Source organism: Tenrec ecaudatus, chromosome 10 (assembly GCF_050624435.1).
Source record: "Tenrec ecaudatus isolate mTenEca1 chromosome 10, mTenEca1.hap1, whole genome shotgun sequence".
Taxonomy (NCBI): Eukaryota; Metazoa; Chordata; class Mammalia; order Afrosoricida; family Tenrecidae; genus Tenrec; species Tenrec ecaudatus.
The window spans coordinates 95,951,012-95,970,527 of NC_134539.1; the positions used below are offsets into that span (position 1 = coordinate 95,951,012).

At 51.2% G+C, this 19,516-nt stretch overlaps 1 protein-coding gene across 1 annotated transcript in view; it reads right to left on the reverse strand.

The window, feature by feature from the left end:
• GRID1 (glutamate ionotropic receptor delta type subunit 1) overlaps positions 1 to 19,516 on the reverse strand; it is a 900,473-nt gene that overhangs the window by 602,026 nt on the left and 278,931 nt on the right. The window contains exon 4 of the mRNA XM_075559162.1: positions 16,477 to 16,682. Within this exon, the coding sequence (XP_075415277.1) occupies positions 16,477 to 16,682 (206 nt within the window). The remainder of the gene's footprint in view (positions 1 to 16,476; positions 16,683 to 19,516) is intronic.

The following is a 19,516-nucleotide window of genomic DNA, read 5'->3' on the forward strand; positions in this document are numbered from 1 at the left end:
CTGATGACAGCAAGGACAGCAGTTCAAAACCAACAGTCATTCCATAAGAGAAAGATGAGGCTTTCTGCTCAAATAACGAGACACTGACTCAGAAATCAATGAGGGCACACACCCCCTCCCCCGCCCTATAGGCATTCTGGGAGTCAGAATTGACCCCGTGGCAGTGAATCCCTCTGCCAGTACCAGGACAGGCTCCAGTCCATATTTGATGGTTGATTAGCAGCTGATCTGTCTCAAAGCAAGCAGACTGAGGCCCAATGAGGCAAAGAGCAGATCCATAGCCACATTTGCGACTGGCGGCAGAGCTAAGGCAGGAGGGTTAGAGATTCTCAGGCCAGTGCTCTGGAAAGAAGCTGAGAACAGGGAACTAGCCAATTTCTCTCCAACTGATCCCAAGAGCTTGCCCGTTTCTGACAAGCTCCTGGTGGGAAGCAACTGAGCCCTGCTGGCGGGCTTCAGTGAATTCTCTCCCTCCGCTCTGCACAACCCTTGCGACACTGGGGATGCCACCAGAAGGCGAGGTGAGCCCTTCCCTGCAAGGAGCGTCTCGTCTAGATAATAAGGTAGGAGAAGCCGGTGAGGGGTGAGCGATGGTGCGCCAGCAGGGGTGATGGTGGAGCCCACAGAGTGTGGTGGCCTCCACACGGGGGCAACGGACAAAGGCAGCGGGATGGGAAGATGCTGGAAAGACCAGGAACAAAAAAAGACCAATTCCAAAATAAGAGCTCACCAGCACCGGCACCGTGGAGTGTCACCAGGAGGGCGCACTGATGCCATGCGAGCCATCTATCTCAGGACATGACCTTCACCCAGGAAGCCCACGAAGCAAAGAGGCCTATAATTACAAAAGAGCTTAGTGAGCATTTCATACGGACTTTGAGCCAGGATGGGTAATAAGGGCAGAGACCTTCTGCAGATACAAATGAGGGTCCTAAGGCAGGTCATCAATGCCCTGGCACTGGCCACCGAGGACAGGAAGAGTGTGCGGCGCATAAGAAATGCAGGTAGGCCCGTGGGGATCCCAGGGAAGAAGAGAGAACTGTGGATGCTAAGTGAGAAAGAAACAGGAGCGGAGAGAAGTCACTTCACACCATCCCCATAGCTAACACGCTTAAGTGGATGATGCATAAGCCATAAATCAGAAGTTACAGCTGGGCGGTCCATAAGCCTTATCAGTCCTGCCACAGGCAGATATGTCCAGCAAAGATATTTTTTTTGTTTTAATTAGTTGCCAATATCTGAAACTTAAGAGAATCCATTGCTAAGCCCACTTAGGAAGCAGTGGCCATGCGAGCTCCCGAACAGGCTCTGTGCCTTGATGCTCCTTCCGATCTGGATGCGGTAGGCTCTCAAATCTGTGATGTGTTGTAACTGACTCTATTTCTTTTTTATTTTTTATGTATAAGAGATAATTTTCTACCAAAGAGCAATTGTATATAAAGAAAACATCCCACCCCAGTCCAGATCAAGTCCATAAGTTTGATATTAGCTCATAAGTCTGATACTAGTCCATAAATCCCTCTTTGGACTCCCACAGCCACATGTAATGACGCAAAATGCAGGAGGATCACAGGCCTGTGAGTGAAAAAATCTTGTGGATCCAATGGAGGTAGAAGCATCTCAGGACTGCTGTGGGTCTCCATGTGGCTCCTCCAGCTCTCAGAGTGTGGCTCTTAAACAGGATGGTGAAGGCAGGGGCAGGGGGGACAGTTTCCCCGGACCCTCTTTATGAGGTGACACCCACAAGGAAGTACCATCAGGCTGTGATCTGATTGAAAAACTAGATTCCACCCCTGCACTTTCTTATCTTCAAGTTGACACAATATTATGTAACTACCACAGATATAAAAATGGTAACAGTGAACTTGGTTTACTCTTAGGAAATAAGTATCTTGTGGTATGGGTCTTGTTTTAAGTGATGACTAAATAGAAAAATGACATGAGAGAAGATTTCTGTGAGTCTTGAAGGTATTCATTCAAAAATATTGAAGTACAAAACAAGCTGGGGAAACTGACATACAGGTATCTAAAGCCACAGAAAGACAAAATTCCTAGTGACAAAGTATGTCTACCCTTTCATTCCCAATTTGTAAGTATTTTAGACAAGAAGAACTGACTATGCCCCAAGGATGGCTTTAGCTGTTCCTAAGTACTTTGGTGTCTTCAAAAGTCCCAAGTTGAAGCATAATCCAAGAGGGCGCCTTGGTTGCCTGGATTGTTTGGTTTCGTGGAACCCAGAATGAGAAGCAGAACCTTGCCCTTTTCTCCAAGGTTGCTAGGTCAGCAGCTGTCTGACAGTGGGTGCTCACAGCTGGGCACTCACGTCTCTCGCCCTCGGTTCTTCTAGAGTTGGAGTTTTCTCTCTACCTACGCTTGGTAACTCTCTAGGGACGTGGCTCAGGTCTCTCCCTCCGAAAGCACAGTGCCAGGGGGTCCTCGCGCAGGTCCCTTTGCTAGCTCAGTGGTGAGCTGGTCATCCGGGCTGCTGGCAGACCTTTCTCAGCTGAAGCGATAACAGCAGCCTTCCACCTGCTATCAGCCCAGTAGTCACCTGCAGGCGGGCCTGCTCAGAAAAGCAATGACAAGCCAGAGGGGAGGTAGCCTGGAAGTCCCCACTCTGCCAGCATCTGGCACTCCAGGGGCCATGGAAATGTCCCGGCCTCCCAGCAGGCCCTGTGGACTTCAACAGTCCCTCCGGCTGAGTGCCGGGAAGAACATTTACCCAGCACAGCTGACACAGGACCATAAGCACTTTGTCACTTTTGCTAGCCTCTCCCCACATGCCCTGCATCTGATTTCCCCCACTGAGCTTGAAAAGCTGTGGCTTCTAATACGGAAGGTGAGGAACTGTCCTTCTTGCAGGCTGGCCGTCTCTGAACCCCCGGCATTGTGGACTCTGGGACCCAGAAGCCCAATGGAGTTTCAACCAAGTCCATTCTCAAAAGATTCACGAAACCACCAAACCAGCCACGTGAGCACCGAGTCTTCCTCTTTACTTGCTCTCATCTAGCTCCCACGGCCATTCTCTGGGCGGAGCTCAAAAGCTGGCAGGTATAGCCGAGCTGGAATCTGAGGGGGGTCCGGTGGGCTGCAAGGACGATGTTCTTTCTTCCGTGCCACATCTGCTCTCGCTTCTGAAGAAGCCCAGCATGTTCCCAAACAAGCATCCCAGTCAAAGCGTCGCATTCCCGCTACAGAGAAGAAAGTAGGCAAGGTAAGAGGAGGAGAGAGAGAAAGGGGGTCTGCTCACTCAGGCCCTTTCCTGTCTCTCATCACTTCAAGGGCCTCAAGTGCTACATCTATACCCAACATCTCTCCTCTCTGCCCTTCAGAACACTCGGGGCTTTCTGGATGGCATTGGACAATTCAGGTGTGCTTCTCGGGTAAAAAAAAAATCTTCCTTCGATTTGGTCCTTCTTTTGAGTATCTTCACATTTTTCTCTCGCAGCAATACCTTTCTTGCTGTCCTCCATGGCTCCGGACGGGAACCACAGCACCTGTCCCTCAGACTGCTCCCGGCACCTGGCTGCGGTGAAATGGCAGGGTCAGTTCCCACCCGTAGCGGCCCTGTGCTCAACAGAACGGAACACAGCCTCGTTCTGCAGCATCCTCACAATTGCTCGTATGCTTGAGCATCGTGGCAGCCATGGCGCCAATCCATCTTTCGGAATGCCTTCCACGTTCTCACTGCCCCTCGACCTTATCCAGCGTGCTGTCCTTTTACAGGGACTGGTCTCTCAAAGTCCTGTCATCCTAACTCTCGGGAGCCAGACTTCTTCTAAGGCAGATGCGTTAGTCCTTTGGGCCGCCATGGTACTTTCAATATTCTTTTCCAGCACCATTCTTGACGGGCATCGACTTTTTGTCGGTCTTCCTCATTCAATGTCCAACTTCCACATGCATATCAGGTCATGGAAAATACCATGGCTGAGGTCAGGCACGCCTTAGGGCTCACAGTAACATCCTTGTTCTTCAACACTTTAAAGAGGTCAGGTACAGCAGATCGACCCAGTCATCTGCTCTCCTGACGACTGCTTCCATGAGCATGGATTGTGGATCCAAGCAAGGTGAAATTCTTGACAACGTCAATCTTTGCTGCTTGTCTTGATGTTACTCGATTGGTCCAGCTGGGAGCATTTGGTCTTCTTTACATTGAGTTGTAAACCATACTGAAGGCTGGAAGCCTTGATCTTCATCAGCAAGTACTTCAACTCCTCCTCACTTTCAGCCAGCAAGATTGGGTCATCTGCATATCGTAGGTTGTTCATGGCCTTCTTCCGATCTTGATGCAGCATTCTTCTTCGTACAATCCAGACTGCCTGGATCTCTTCTCTCTGCACCCCGCTCCCCACCACTGACCTACACCATGCAAGCCCTCCGCTTCCTAGAGATAAGATGCTACCATGGAACCCACGCTCCCAGTTGCCAAGAAGAGAAGCAGAGCCAGCCCACCGATCCATGGCCTCTCCTTGGTGAGTGTTCCATGGAGTGAAGACCTTCATTCCATAGAGGAGTGACCAAAGGTGGCTGGTCTGTCTTCCTAATGGCCCCCAGGCTCCTCCATGGTCTCCAAGTCACCCCTTCAGCATGTTCCCGGTGAAATACAGCTCCCTGATCTGTCCAGGACAGCACCTCCTCCGCTAATGGCAAGTAGTAGAAAAGAGTCGAGATTTTGAGTTCACATCTTGGCACTTTACTCCTTCACCATGCCATGAGTCAGTCCCCAAATGCCCACAGGAACTAGTGATCTATCCTAACCCTTCCCTTCCCCTCCAGCATCATTAGGAAGATACAGAGTTGGCTCTGACTCATGACTGCATTATCTGCAACCTAAGGAAACATTACACAATGCCGCACTATCTTCGTGGTCGCTGGTATGCTGCAGTCTACAGTACAGCGACCATATCGATCCATCTCATTGAGGCTCTCCTTGTTTTTATAGGCCATCTCATTTTTTGAGAAAGGGTATCTTGGTTGGTGAAGTAAACTCACTGCCATTGAGTTCATGCTGACTCATAGCTAACCTACAGGACAGGGTACAACAGCGCCTGTGAGTTTCTGAGACTGTAACTGGTAACAGAAGTAGAAAGCCCTGCCTTTCTCCTAAGGAGGAGCTGGTGGTTTTGAACTGCTGACCTTGAAGATGGTAACCCAACGAGGAACCATCATGCCACCAGGGCTCCTTGTTGGGCCAAGTAGAAGGTCATAAATCAGAGTTTTGAACTGGTACAACCAGTTCGATCGTGACCATCACAGCACACTCAGAGCAGAAATAAAATTGTCATAGGTAGGTCTGTTGGAACAATAATTGGAATAGGGAAAATTATGAGTTGCAGCCCTAGATTGGGAAATTTAGAAATGGCTTCATAAGCCCTTTATGATGCAGGAGGATGGATTGTTTCCAGGACCATGGAGAGCAACACACATTCAAAGAGGTGGTGTTGACTGCCAACTTTGAACTAGGCACCATGGTTTCCAATTATGTCCAAAAAAGAGACTGGGTTGCTAGGTTATCTTTGTTATCTAAGGGAGTGATTAAGTTTCTAGCAGGGCATCAACGCTAATTTTTTTCCCATTCTAGTTACCATTCCAATACACCCACCTTCTGCAAATTTGAGTGTGTTCCAATTTCACTTCATTGGCCATGACTGAACAGGGAAGAGCTGGCTTAACTCCATGGACTAAATGCGGCAGGCTTCATAAAGACCTTCTGTCCCTCCTGCTCCACACCCCTGCCCTCACTGCCCTGACCTTCAAGGTGAGCAATGCTGAGGCACAGTCTGAGGCAGGAGCCCCCTGATTAGCACCATCCACAGTTGGGTCAGTCACCTCCTTGCTCCCTGGCCATCTCCTAGCGACCTCATCTGCATATGGTCGTGGTGGGAGACAGATTACAAAACGGCCTTTGGGTGCATCTTTTGCTACATCCCTGCCCTTTGCAAACGATTCTGCGGTTACCCCCAAGAGGAGACACCTATCAAGAGAGAGGCTCTTTCTACAAGCCCTGAAGGCTGGGTTGGCCTGGTAGCTTGCTTTGGGCCAGCTCTGAGCCTGGAGTGTAAGTGACCGCCAGCACTTGCACTTGAGTGGGTTCTTCTGGAACTCTTACTGCTGCCATCCGCATATGCAGGCAGGTAAGGCCAATGTCAGCAGACCGGCCAGATGAAGGTGGGCGAGTGTTTTACTGCTGAAAACCAGCCAATGACAGGGCAAAAAATCATATCATTGTGTGCTCACCTCTCTGACACGATCGCTGAAGACAAATGGGTGCACAAGCAAATGTGGTGGACAAAGCTGATGCTGCCCGGCTATCAAAAGATATAACGGCTGGAGTCTTAAAGGCTTGAAGGTAAACAGTGGCCATCTGGCTCAGAAGCAACAAAGCCCACATGGAAGAAGCACACCAGCCTGTGTGATCATGAGGTGTCGAAGGGAGCAGGTATCAGGTATCATCGAACAAAAAAATCATATCATTATGAATGAGGCGGGGAGAGCAGAGTAGAGAATCAAAGCCCATTTGTAGGCCACTGGAGATCCTATTACATAAGGGTCTCAGGGAGGAGGTGAGCCAGTCAGGGTGCAGTGTAGCAACAATGAAACATACAACTTTCCTCTAGTTCCTAAACGCTTCCTCCCTTACCACTATCATGATACCAATTCTACCTTAAAAATCTAGCTAGACCAGAGGATGCACACTGGTACAGATAGGAACTGAAAACACAGGGAATCCAGGGCGGATGATCCCTTCAGGACCAGTGGTGAGAGTGGTGATACCTGGAGGGTGGAGGGAGGGTGGATTGAAAAGGGGGAACCTATTACAAGGATGTACATATAACCTTCTCCCTGGGGGACAGACAACAGAAAAGTGGGTGAGGGGAGATGTCAGACAGTGCAAGATATGACAAAGTAATAATGTTTAAATTATCAAGGGTTCATGAAGGAGAGGGGATTGGGGAGGGAGCGGGGAAAATGAGGAGCTGATGCCAGGGGCTTAAGTGGAGAGCAAATGTTTTTTGAATGATGAGGACAATGATTATACAGATGTGCTTTACACAATTGATGTATGTATGGATTGTGATAAGAGTTGTATGAGTCCCTAATAAAATGATTTAAAATATAATAATAATAATAAAACAGCCACTGAAAATCCTATGGAGCGAGTTGGTACTGTCTCCAATCGCTCCCAAGGACAGCACAGTACTGGGCGGCATCCTGTTTGGTTGTGCATGCGGTCCTTGTGTGTCGTGGCTAACTCCACAGCAGCTGACCACAGAAGCAGGAGCGACCCGAGCCCAGCACCGTGTCACCCTGAGTCCCAACCTGCCCCAGCTGCACATGCAGTTGGCCCAGACCAGCAGGCATGCCTGCTGTAAGTCTCGTCAGTAATCACACTTGGGTCTTGCCTGAAGCCACCTGGCTGGGGTGGTTTGTTGCACTGCAATGGCTGACCAATGCCAAAGCCTCCTCTTCGCCAAGCAGTTTGGCCACCTGGGCAGAGGAGACAGACGAATAAGGCCTCCTTGCCTGAGCCCGTTTCTACCAGTGCTAAAGGGAAAACAGCCCGTGGGAAGGTTGCTGCCACAGGGGGGGCTGCACTTCTCAGAGGGCATCCACCGCTCAGAGCAGGCTCCGGGCCTCGTACAGTTTCCAGAGGCCCCTTCCACTTCCTAATTGGGGAGTGACCCACCACCTTGGGGCAGTTCCTGGGATGGGTGTCCTAAAGTCTTGGAGAACAAAAAAGGTGTTTGTGTGTTTTGGGGGGGAGGGAGGTGTTCAACATTTCAGCAGCTGCAAACTATTTCCCAACTCTTCCTCATGACGTCACCGGCCCAGCCAAAGGTGCAACCTACTAATAAGCCCTGGAATATCCCACAGGGGAGAGCCATCATGTGGTTCTGCTATTTAAAACCCCCCAAGGAAGGATAGGCACCCCAGTTTCAAGTTCATGACCCCTCGCTTTGAGCCCAGGATGGAGGTGGAGGGGCTTCCAAATAGCCTGAGTGCACCCTGAGCACCCCCGAGTGCTGAGACTGGTGGCACCTCTCAAGCTGTCACTGGAAACAGCAGCGCCAGGCAATCCGAAAGTACATGTCAGAAAGCCCAACAAAATCCAGGCGCTTTCCCCAGGAACGATGTTTTGATGCTCTTTTGAAATACCAAAAATCAAACACTAAATTCTTTCAAAACAATGCTCCGCATTGCGCCCCTACTATGTCGGCGCACTAGGAATATAGTGTATCCCCCCACTGGGTCACAGGGTCCACGGCCCTGGCTTGAGGAGAGTATCGATGGGGGAGCAGAGGTCAGGGCTTCTGGGTCCCTTCACTTCATCTATTCATTTGTCAAGCACCATGTGCAGGCCCCAGAAAAAGGCATTTAGCAATGATGGACATGCCAGGGTCCCTGCCTTCCAGAGCAAAGGGGGAGAGGGATGCAGAGAGGGCCACAGTACTCACCGTACATGCTGGACTGGCGTTGATGCAGGGCAAGGAGCGCCGGTAGGAGGATGCCGGCTTATGCAAGGGAGGTACCAGCAGCTTGTCGCATGAAGAAGGAAGCCGAGCCGGACTAGGCAAGGGCCTAGCCAGTGCCCAGAGAGGAGCTCACCACGGGTTGCTTATTATCACTGGGCTTTTGAAGAGTGTGCAGCAATGTGGGGACAGACAAGTAAGGGGACGGAGACATATTATGTCTGGGTCACAGGTCCAGACAGCAGAGATCGCCACGTCCATTCCTCTCCTGTCGCAGCCCGGCCCCTGCCAGGTCTGAATGCTTCCAATATCACCGGAGCCTGCTAGAGGAAACGCTAGAAAACACCCTGTTCTCATTATCTCATTTCTAAGAACTTACAAGAGAAAAAAATAATTTCTTAGACTCACGGCACTTTTGAGAAAGAGCTAAGGCTCTGAAATCCGTAAACAGTGGGATATAATTAAATGCAAATGTGGGGCCATATTTAAAAATTAATCTTCTATAATTAATTAGTAATTTAAAATATTCTGGTAAATGATACTTAAATGGCACAGAATTATCCTAGCTCTGACTGATAAAGTCATCTGCTAGGATGTACAGTGTTGTCGTGAGAAATATTTGCATATATCATGTGGTACAACAGAGCAGTGTGGGCACTTAATTCACCTTTGCTATCAATGTATTAAAAAGCACAGTCTTCGTATTAAATTTCTGAAAGGCTCACTCGCTGCAGCAAACCTGGAGAAGAAATTAATTCAAGGCGGGCTTTCACCCAGGCTGGGCTTCTAGTAAGGACCAAATTGGCCTCCAGCCATGTGTCTAGCCTGAGAAGCCAATCTGAAGAGCAATATTGGGAGTAGCTCCTCCACCGTCACCCGCCCCTCCCAGCTAGTCACCCAGTCCGAGCCTGCACGAGCAAGGCTGCTCTCCTCTGCTTTTCACTGTCGAAAGAGCTGGCTGGTGTGGGTCCCTATGCAGAAGTCACTGCCATGTGCTGCTACCCGCAGTTGGTTACCGCCATTTCTTTCTCACATCACGACATCTCACAATGACATCCTGGCACTTCGCTGCTGCCAAAAGCTCCCTGCCATCGAGTCTATGTCAACTTGCAGCGACCCTGCAGGACAGGGTAGAATGCTCCCGTGAGCTTCGGAGATTGCAACTCTTCACGGGAGCAGAAAGCTGGTCTTTCTGTCACAGAGCCATGGGTGGCTTCGAACTGTTGAGTGGAGGACTGCAGCCCAATGCGTGACCACTAGGGGACCAGGGGTCTTTCTCTGATGGCCGCAGGTCCACCCTTATGGTATGTGTGTGTGTGTGTGTGGACGTGTGTGTAAATGTGTGACTGTGACATTCTCAGGGTCTGGTTGCACTGGTGCGTGTGACTGGTCATGACATCATCATGTGTGCGTGCGTGCAGAGGCACACGTGCTCAGATGCCCAGCCCCCAATGTCTGTCTGCATTACTACTTATCCTTGGGCCCCTCACTAACAAACTCTGTTCCCCCGACCTTGTAGCACAGCTGAGTCTGGGAGCACCCCATCTGAAAGAAGAATCAGCCCCCTGTCACTATCAGCCCCCACTCACTATCCAATCCAAATCAAAGGTGTCATTCTGAAATTAAGAACAAAACCAAACTTTCCCAGGAGGAAAGCTTTGGAAGGCAAAGCCTCCTGGCTGATATCCTGAGCCAATTCTAGTCCTCCCAGTTGGAACGAGTTGGAAGTCAAAGCGTCCTGGCTAATATGCTGACCTGGGACGTTGTTGGCCAGCCGAAAGGTAACAGGCGCACACCAAGAAGCATAGATTCTGACCCATTCTTTTGCAAATAACCAACAACAACTTGCCTCACTCTTATTTCTCCACCACTCTGTGAGTCAGACCATGTGCTGCTCCCGAAGAGAAAAGAGTGAGCACCACACAGCGCCTGTCCTTGTGAGGTCCCCAGACTATAAGGAGGGACAGACGTGGCCACCGTCTCCAGGGCATGCAGAGATGGGTGGGATGGTGCCCAACCCACAGCAGAGGCAAGCAGGAAGCCCGTGCCTGCTTCCTGAGCTACGAACAAGGGTCGCAAGCCCCTCTCCAGAAATAATAAATAATTTAAATTTCACAATGAAAACACTGTCATGGTCAAACAAAAAAAGCAGGAAGAAGTAAGGTGAAGAGACAAGAAATGAGGGGAGACAAGAAAGCATGCACACACAGAGCACAGATGGATAATCTAAATCCTGGGGTCTCAAAAAAAAAAAGGACCCAAGGCCACGCACCCCCACTCCCCACAGCTACATATGCACAGAGGAAGTACCCCATCTATGAGCACCCTGGGGCGCAACCTCTCTGCTGGCCACAGCTTTGGTATGCGGCACCGTCTGGGTGTGGCAGGTCAGGGGAGAGAGCAGGTATCAGTCCTGAGTGTTCTCGCTCAGGCTAGATATGGTTCCTGATCCACAGAACGTACGCAATCATTACTTGCTGGAGGGATGGATGGATGGATAGATGGAATCCCCTCCAGGAAGATGAGATGAATCCCAGCTGGTGAGATGAAGCCCAGGAACAAAAGCTATTGTAGACCGGATGCCTCCCCATCAAACCTGGCCAGGAGAAAAACAAGAGCAGGAAGGTGAACGTACCTTTCACAACCCTAGGAGACGTGCGGGCGGCTAACCTCGAAGCCCTGCAGGGGATCCTCAGAACAACCCCATTCTGAAGCTTGAATTCCGCGTCCAGGACCTTAGAGCCCTGTCTGCTGCCTTTCCAGTCCCAGTTCCAGCCATCCCTGACCTGCACACCTCACCAGTCCCTGAATATAAGAAATCCCTCCTAGTCCACAGAACGAGTTCAAGTTCATTCTTCTAGCCCCAGCTCCTGAGTTGCTTACACCAGGAGACATCCCCCAGACCCTCTCCTTGGCCAGGAGGCGGAGTCCACCCTCCGTGCTTTGCTAGGAACTTGCACACCCTTCCACTATCACAGGTGAGCGGGCTCTGCTCACACCGCCGTCTCCCCACCAATTTGGAAACCTCGCAAGATCAGGATTCAGCCATGACATGTTGGAGAAACCCAGGGTGGACATTAAATGCGGAATGGTGAAAGTCCAGCAGCCCACCGATGGGATCCTCTCTGTCACCGGCCCTGGAGCACAGCAGGAGCACTGTGACCCCTGGACGGAAGCCTTACATGAGCACAGCATCCAAAGTGGTTGTAGCCCTAGTCCCCGAGAAGAGACCATGCTGAGATGAAGAGAAAATGAGCAGAGCGCACCCCCAGTGAGGTGGAGACTTCAGAGCCGTCTCGCCATGCTCAGCAAGCGGCAATGCTGCTACAAGGAGGGCAGCCTGCATGACTGTGAGCACCGGGTGCTGCCACCCCTCACTCTACCCCTGACACCCAACTCCGCAAAAGAACCCTCACTGATAGGGGAACTGCTCAGATTATGATAAAAATTACCTTCAAGGAAATCAGACCCGGCCATTGATGGCCAGAGAGTCTAGATGGGGGGTAAGGGGGTGGCTATCACCTGAGGTTATGCAGCCCCAGGCAGGCCTGTGCCTGAACCTGCTGGCCCATGACTCCCACCAAGGCAGATTCCCCGTGCCCAGTATAGTACTGACACCAGAGAGTTCAATGGTGCCACCAGACTCCAGGCTGAGAGTCCCCACCTGTGGACACTGCGCAGAAGAGAAGTTCCCCCATGGAGTGCAATGATACTATGCTGGGTCACACGGATATGGGGCGTACCACACAGAACCGACAAGAACTTCACTGTTCTTGTATTTGGCTTCCAATGTAACACAATGAAGAGAACTTGAATGTATAAGTTCACCCGGAAGGATATACCAGCCTGTGAGATCCAAGGATTGTAAAATAATAAATCCAAGCTCAGAGGAAGGAATGGTACTAGACCTTAAATTCTGAGCAGACAGTTTGCAGAAGGCTGTGGATGACAGTGAAAGCCCAAATCCCTTTGCAGCGTTCCCATGGAGATTCAGCCTCCGCTGAATTCTTTCCCACCAATGACCGGAGACCTGAATCGCCTTGCCCTCAGACAGAGTAGATCAGAAAGTAAACACACGCAGGCTCACTTCTAACATCTTGCCATGTGTTTTCCCTTTTGAACCATGGTTTAATTTGCTCTGGTTTTATTATTTTCTGCTTTCTATTGGATTGAGATGTGTGTATGTGTGTGTGTGTGTGTGTGTGTGTATGTCTGTGGGTGTCTGTGTGTCTGTGTGTGTATGTTTAGTTGTTATTGGGTGGGGAGGGGGTTGTAAGATTTTCTTTATAGGAAATCCAGGAGAGATAAATTTATAGAGATAGCAACTGGAGTAATGGTTTCTTAGGGTTATGGCAGGTAGTTTGGGGGCCCTGGGAGGTAATGAAAAGATGCGTGACCACACACACCCTCCCCCTCCCGGGGGGTGGAGCAAACAACAGAAACCGTGGGGGAAGGGAGGCAGCAGTCGGTGTAAGATATGAAAATTATAATTTATCATTTATCAAGGGGTCATGAGGGCGGGGTGGGAAAAAAGAGGAGCTGATGGCAAGGGCTCAAGTAGAAAGTAAATGTCTAGAAAATAATGATGGCAACATATGTACACATCTAATTGATAGGAGTGATGGATGGGTTATTCTAAGAGCTGTAAGAGCCCCCAATAAAATGATCCTTTAATGATCACTTTTAAATGATCTTTTAATGAAGAGAGAAAGAAAGAAAGGAAGGAAAGGGGTCCAAAACTGAAGAGAATGTAGTAAAATCTGTGGTACTGGCAGCACACTTCTTTGTAATGCATTCCAACCACTGACTTGTTTGTCAACAACACTGTGCCCAAACAAACAAAGCAAAACGAATATGAGCAGAGTCCATCTTGCTCTCCCACACCCGTTCCTCTAGGCTCTCGGACAGGAGGAGGATAGCCGTGACAGCCGGGCATCCCCATCACCACTGGCCCTCCCGGCCACCGTGGGATGAGCAGAGCATGGCGTCATGGATATACTGTGGAGCCGCTGTGCTTCCCTGTAACCCTGCCCTGAGTTTCAAGAAACCGCAGACATGCCCCGGAGTGAGCTGCCACCGCCTGTCCCTGTCACAGCAAAGAACCAGTTGAATTCACTTGTTGCTGGAGCCCGGTGACAACCCCGGTGGTGAAAGAAGGCTCTTCCATAGAGAGGACACGAATGGTCTCTCTTAGGGATGTGCACCGCCAGGAAGCCACCCCATCATGCTCACCTGTGTTCCTCCCCTGCCATGCGCAGTAGTCACAGAGCGCCGCCCTTGTAGCCCAAGCAGCCTTAAGGCTTAGTGGCAGTTACATAAGCTCCTGTCAACCTTTCCACCGTGTCATAGCCAATGAGGCCTCTGTGCGGACATGGCTTTCTCCAGAGGATTCTGGGAACTCCCATCTTCCTCTCTGGAGGTGGGGCACCACTCTTGCTGCAAGACATTCCCGTTGACAAGCTACATGGAGCTACGCCGATGGAGCCAGAGCCCTGGGGCTGGAGGGGCTACCTGGAGACCCATGGCAACATTGAGATGCTTCCACCGCCACTGGGTCCACAGGACTTTCCACCTACCAGCCTGTGCTCTTCCTGAATTTGGCATCATTGCATGTGCTGTGTGAGTCTAAGGAGGCATTTATGGACTAGTATCGGACATGACTGGACTGGGCTGGGATGTTTTCTTAATGTACAGTTACTCTTTGATATAAAGGTCTCTCTTCCAGACATATGAGTCTCCTGGGATTGGTTTCTGTAGTGGACTCAGACAAACACAGGCTACAACAGAGCATTCAAGCTACAACTCTCCCATGAACTGCGTACAGCCTTCTTTCACCCATCCCAGTAACTGCAAAATACTGGGCTCCCTCCATCGTCACCCCAGTCACATGCAAGGAAGGGGCTCTGTAGGGGACCAAACAAGGACTCAAATCACGTTCGCCCTGCCTGCTATTTGCATGGCCTGGCCTGAAGCATAGCAATTAACTTCGGCTTTGGTTTCCTGAACTCCAAGTGTGAAGGTCAGAGAAAGCACATGAAAGGCCAGGACCCTAGCAATCCCCCAAAAGCGTGCTTCCTTCCCCGACCTGATGGCTGACCCAGAGCTCAAGCATCTCCCAGCAAGAATTGATGCTGAGAAACAACGGCAATTTCCAAACCCCCGCCCCATCCTTCCGCACGGCCTCTGCCACCACTCACAGAGTCTTGTCCCTCTTGGCCCTCAGAGGTGCCCTATCCAAAGGCACCCTCAGGTTTGTGGCACCTGGCACAAAGCAAAAGCTCTCCAAATGCCGCTTGAGCAAACAGGTAGGCAAGGGGCCAGAGCCTGCTCAAGTGGATCCAACACTGCAGGAGTTTGCATAGTTAATCACTTGGCAATAATATCTTTAGGCTGCCAGTCGGCGAGGTCTAAATCCTTACAAGGTCTAGAAAAGGCGACGGGGGCTGAATCCATACAGAAGGGAACGGCATGAGCCTGCCCAGGGAAAGGAGACCAGGGCACGCTTTCTGAGATGCTAGATGTCACCCTCTGTGGAGCTGTCAGCCCCTTCATCTCTATTCCACCGAGGAAGAAAGGAGGAGAGGGAAATTTCCCAAGGACAGACCCCTAGTTAGTGTGAGAACTGGCGCCTGACGCCAAAGCTAGTGAATTCCAAAGCCAATTTTCTTTCCACTGCCATGCTTAACAGCTGGACGGAGGGAAGGAGGGAAGAAAACTCCGAGAGGAGGCAACGCATTGGTGAGCGGAGAAGGGAGCAGGCTGGGGGTAGCCTTACCGCCCCCACCCCAACCCCAGCACTGGAGCAGGTGCAGGCCGGCGGGGGAGGGGTTAGGAGTGGAAAAGCTGCCCTGCGATCAGATGTCTGCAAAGGCTCTGCTGGGGACATTCTGGGACAGGCAGAGCACATCAGTGGCACTAATCCTGGGCTGCCCATTATTGGACGAAATCATGCCACACAGGGAAACCTGTTCGGGTGAAAATGCCAAGAGCCAATGGGACATCACAGCCCGCTGACCACCAGCGCCATCCAGGGCCTGATTAGTCAAGAGCTCCCCATCAAAGGCACCAAATTAGCCATTCCGAATTTCACATTCTCTGGCAGGGGACGCCATGCTGGCTCATGATGCGTGCGGTAGCATTTTGAGTCATAATTAATTACAAGGGAACACAAAATCAGCCAGCAGAATCCATCCCAGAGAATCAGGTCCATTCTGCCTTTTATCACTCCTGCTTTCCATCAGAGTCAACAAGGAGGCCAGAAGTAGGTGGGCGAGCTGTGTTCAGGCACTCTGTGAACCTTCAGCCCACCCCTGACCTCAGGTCCAGCACAGGCCCAGCCCACCTTTTACAGCCAACCCATGCCAGAAAGACCCCACCAACCCAGCACTGCCCCTCGCCGCCATGAGACCGCCACACTGTTGCCAAGCGGCCGCTTCATAGAGCATACGCATCTAACCGCCTGTTTCCAAATTGAGGAGGTATGTGCTCAGCGGGTGGGGGCTGCATTCACTAGAAGTCCCTACCCCTGGAGTATTTTTTTTATAACCTCACTGAAGAGCCCAGGTACCGAACGAAGAAGCAGCACACCCTCCATGCATCACTTGGCAATACATAGAATTAGCGGCAAACACGTTGAACAGGTACTAACGAATCCAAAGTCGTATCTGTCCACCTCTGCAGAGAGCTAGAAATGTACTTTCTCCCTACAGGCTTGCACCTGCCGGCAAGGAGAAGGGAATGAACAGCAGAGGGGACAACGAGGGTGCGGAATGTTGCTTCAAAAAGCCAAGCAGTGATGTATGAAAGGCCTCCCTCCAGCTGCAGCGACCTTCTGGGGCTGGGTGGGCCTTGACCACCAGCCCAGGACCAATCAGGAGCAGACGTTAGGTCCTCTTTTGAAGTCAAGTGTGACTCCCTATCCGGTCCAGGAAATTGCATGGCGGCACAGCCGAACCATCCCTGTGGAGAGCGCTGGTCTCCAGCCAAGCAGCACCAGCTGACCTACCTCATTGATGAACGCATGGGCCCCCAGGGGGCTGAGCAGCAGGATGGCGCGACGCAGCGTGTCCCGGTACCGGTTCAGCTCCTCCGTCTTCATAGTGGTGAAGAGGCTGGTGAACACGTGACTGATGTTCTTCTCCACCTTCTGTAGAGAGACATCAAGGCCCAGCCGTGAGGCCTGGTCCAGGAAGCTTTGGAGCCCGCGGATATCTGAGCAGGGAAAGAGGAGAAAGAAAAGACAGTCATTTATACTGGGGAGGGTCTCTCTCAGTCCAGTACCTTTGACTCATAAAGCTCACGGCCCTGCAGCCTCCCCAGGAGAGGGAGGACAGCCAGAACCGGGGCAGGAGCTGGGCACCAGGGCCGGCTCAGAGTTCAAGTTTGCCTCCATGATTCACTGATGTGGAAGAGAATGCTTCAGTCCCTGTACCTCTCAACAGCAACCAGTGCCAGGATGGGGGTCTCCCATAATGGGGAGCCCATTCTGCTGTCCGCAGTTCCCATGGCCAGAACGTGTTCCTCTTGCTGAGCTGTTTCTTCTCTGTCTCTCCACCAAATATGCCCATTCTTTTTTTTAAAATCATTTTATTGGGGGCTCATACAGCTCTAATCATAATCCATCCATCCATTGTGTCAAGCACATTTGTACATATGTTGCCATCATCATTCTCAAAACATTTGCTTTCTACTTGAGCCCTTGGTATCAGCTCCTCATTTCCTCACCCCCTACAAGCTCCCCCCTCCCCCATGAACCCTTCATAATTTAGAAATTATTATTATTTTGTCATATCTTATACCATCCAATGTCTCCCTTCACCCACTTCTCCACTGTCCGCCCCCCAGGGAGGAGGTTATATTTAGACCCTTTCTCCCTCGCCTTCCATCCACCCTCCCAGTATCGCCACTCTCATCATTGGTCCTGAGGGGTTCATCTGTCCTAGATTCCCTGTACTTCCAGTTCCTATCTGTACCAGTGTACATCCTCCAGTCCAGCCAGACTTGTAAGGTAGAATTGGGATCATGATAGTGGGGGGAAAGAAGCATTCAAGAACTAGAGAATAATTATATATTTCATCATTGCTACACTGCACCCTGCCTGGCTCATCTCCTCCCCACAACCCTTCTGTAAGGGGATGTCCAATTTGCCACAGATGGGCCCTGGGTCCCCACTCCGCACTCACCCGTATTCACAATGCTATAATTTTTTTTTTGGGGGGGGGTCTTTGATGCCCATTCTTTACAATCGATCCTCAGAGCCAGCTGAGCTGGTGGGCCCTGGCTTGGGCCCCATTCCTTGCAATTTCCTCCGTTTCCCTCTCAAGGGTAAGTTGAGGCTGCAGTCTGCCTTGGTCTAACCTGGCCCAGCCCCAGGGCACAGAGTGGCTGTATCCCTTGATGATGCTCGTTCCCTGTGCCCTTGCATCCCATTCCTGAAGCCGGGATCATGTCTTATCCAGAGATGTAGGTTCCCACCACAGTCATGGCACCCTGGCCTTCCTGGATAAAATGTTCCTCCCCTAGTCACTATGTGGGTGTCTCTCACTCCAGGACATGTGGCCCAGGCTTGGCCAACCAGAGCATCACCTCCTGAGTCACTCAGAGGCGAGCTGATGGCCCAGGTGGCCCAGGGGGACTCAGTCCTGGGACTCAGCTGGAACACCTGGCAGAGAGGTCTCTTCTTGCCCCTGTTGTTGCCAGGAGAATAGGAGGCAAGCCAAAGACTGGAGAGGAGTGTGGAAGCTGGGATGAATCCCCAGGAGATGTTGTGCAGGAGAGCCTGGAGCCTGACAGAGGGAGTATAAATCTTGTAAGGGGAGATTGTTTGAACCAGGGCCCAAATCTTTTCTCAGCAGCCCTGTCTAAGCCATCTGGCTTCCCCAAAGAAAGATCTGCCAAGAGAAGTTCGGAGGGTTCCGTACCATCCTGATGGGCTCACTGGAGCCTCTAGGCCAGTTCTGACTGCAGCCTGTTGCTCCCAGATTTTCAGCTCCACAAGTCAGTCAACAATCCTTCTTGCTTAAGCCAACTCAAGTTGAAATTTTGACCCTGCAGCCAGAAGTCTCAACCCATACAGTGCATTTTCAAAGCCTGGGTGGTTCCTTAGCAAGGCCCATCTCTATAGCCCGCCTCCCCAAGACAAGGCTCACCCTTCCTAATCTCCTGGAGCTGTGCTCCTGGACTGGAGACAAGCCTTCCAAGGGCAGTGCTGGGCTACCCAGTGCACAGCCTCCTACCGGCACACCCAGGTCCATCCAGTCACCGAGAATCCAGTCAAAAGGAACATTGTTCAGCCAGACTGGTGTCCCATCTAGTCTGTTTCCCCTAATTCTGCTCCTTACCTGTGACATGAATTGAATTGGGTCTCCCAGAAATTCAAGCCTATTGGAATCTGAATCCTTCAGAGGTCATCTCAATGGGGCCTTGGGTTTGTGTTGATGTGAACGAGGCCACATCAGGGAAGACGGGCCAATGCTGAGATGCTAAAGTGAGCACACTAGAGACAGCGCTAAGCACCGGTGAGGCAAGGGGCAGACCACCGAGGGACAAAGGGGCAGCCACATCATCCTCTAGAACCAACAGAGAAGGAACCGGCCCTGGGACTGTGCCTTGAAGACAGACCTCAACCTCCTGAACTGTGAGAAAATACACTTCCCGTCACTGAAGTCACCATCTCACGGTACTTGTTACAACAGCATCGACCTGGTGGCAGGGAGGAAGGGAGGGAGGGAGGGAGGGAGGGGTGACTGGACTAAAAGAGTATCCATTACACAAATGTTTTTAGTGCCCCGGGAGCTAGACACTGGTTGAGCCACAGCAGGGTCCCAGTTCCCATGGCTCCAGTCCGTCTAGTATTGGGCAGGGCACGGGCAGGGTGGGCGCAGAGAACGCTCTATGGCCCTTCTGGCAAAGGGCATGGCGGGTAAATGCAGACATAAGCTGTTCCCTGCCGTGGGCCCCACCGTCACTGTGGTGCAGTTACTTCAACACATCCCCTGGTGCCTCGGTTTGCTCATCTCTAAACTGGGGGTGGTGACCACTCCTGA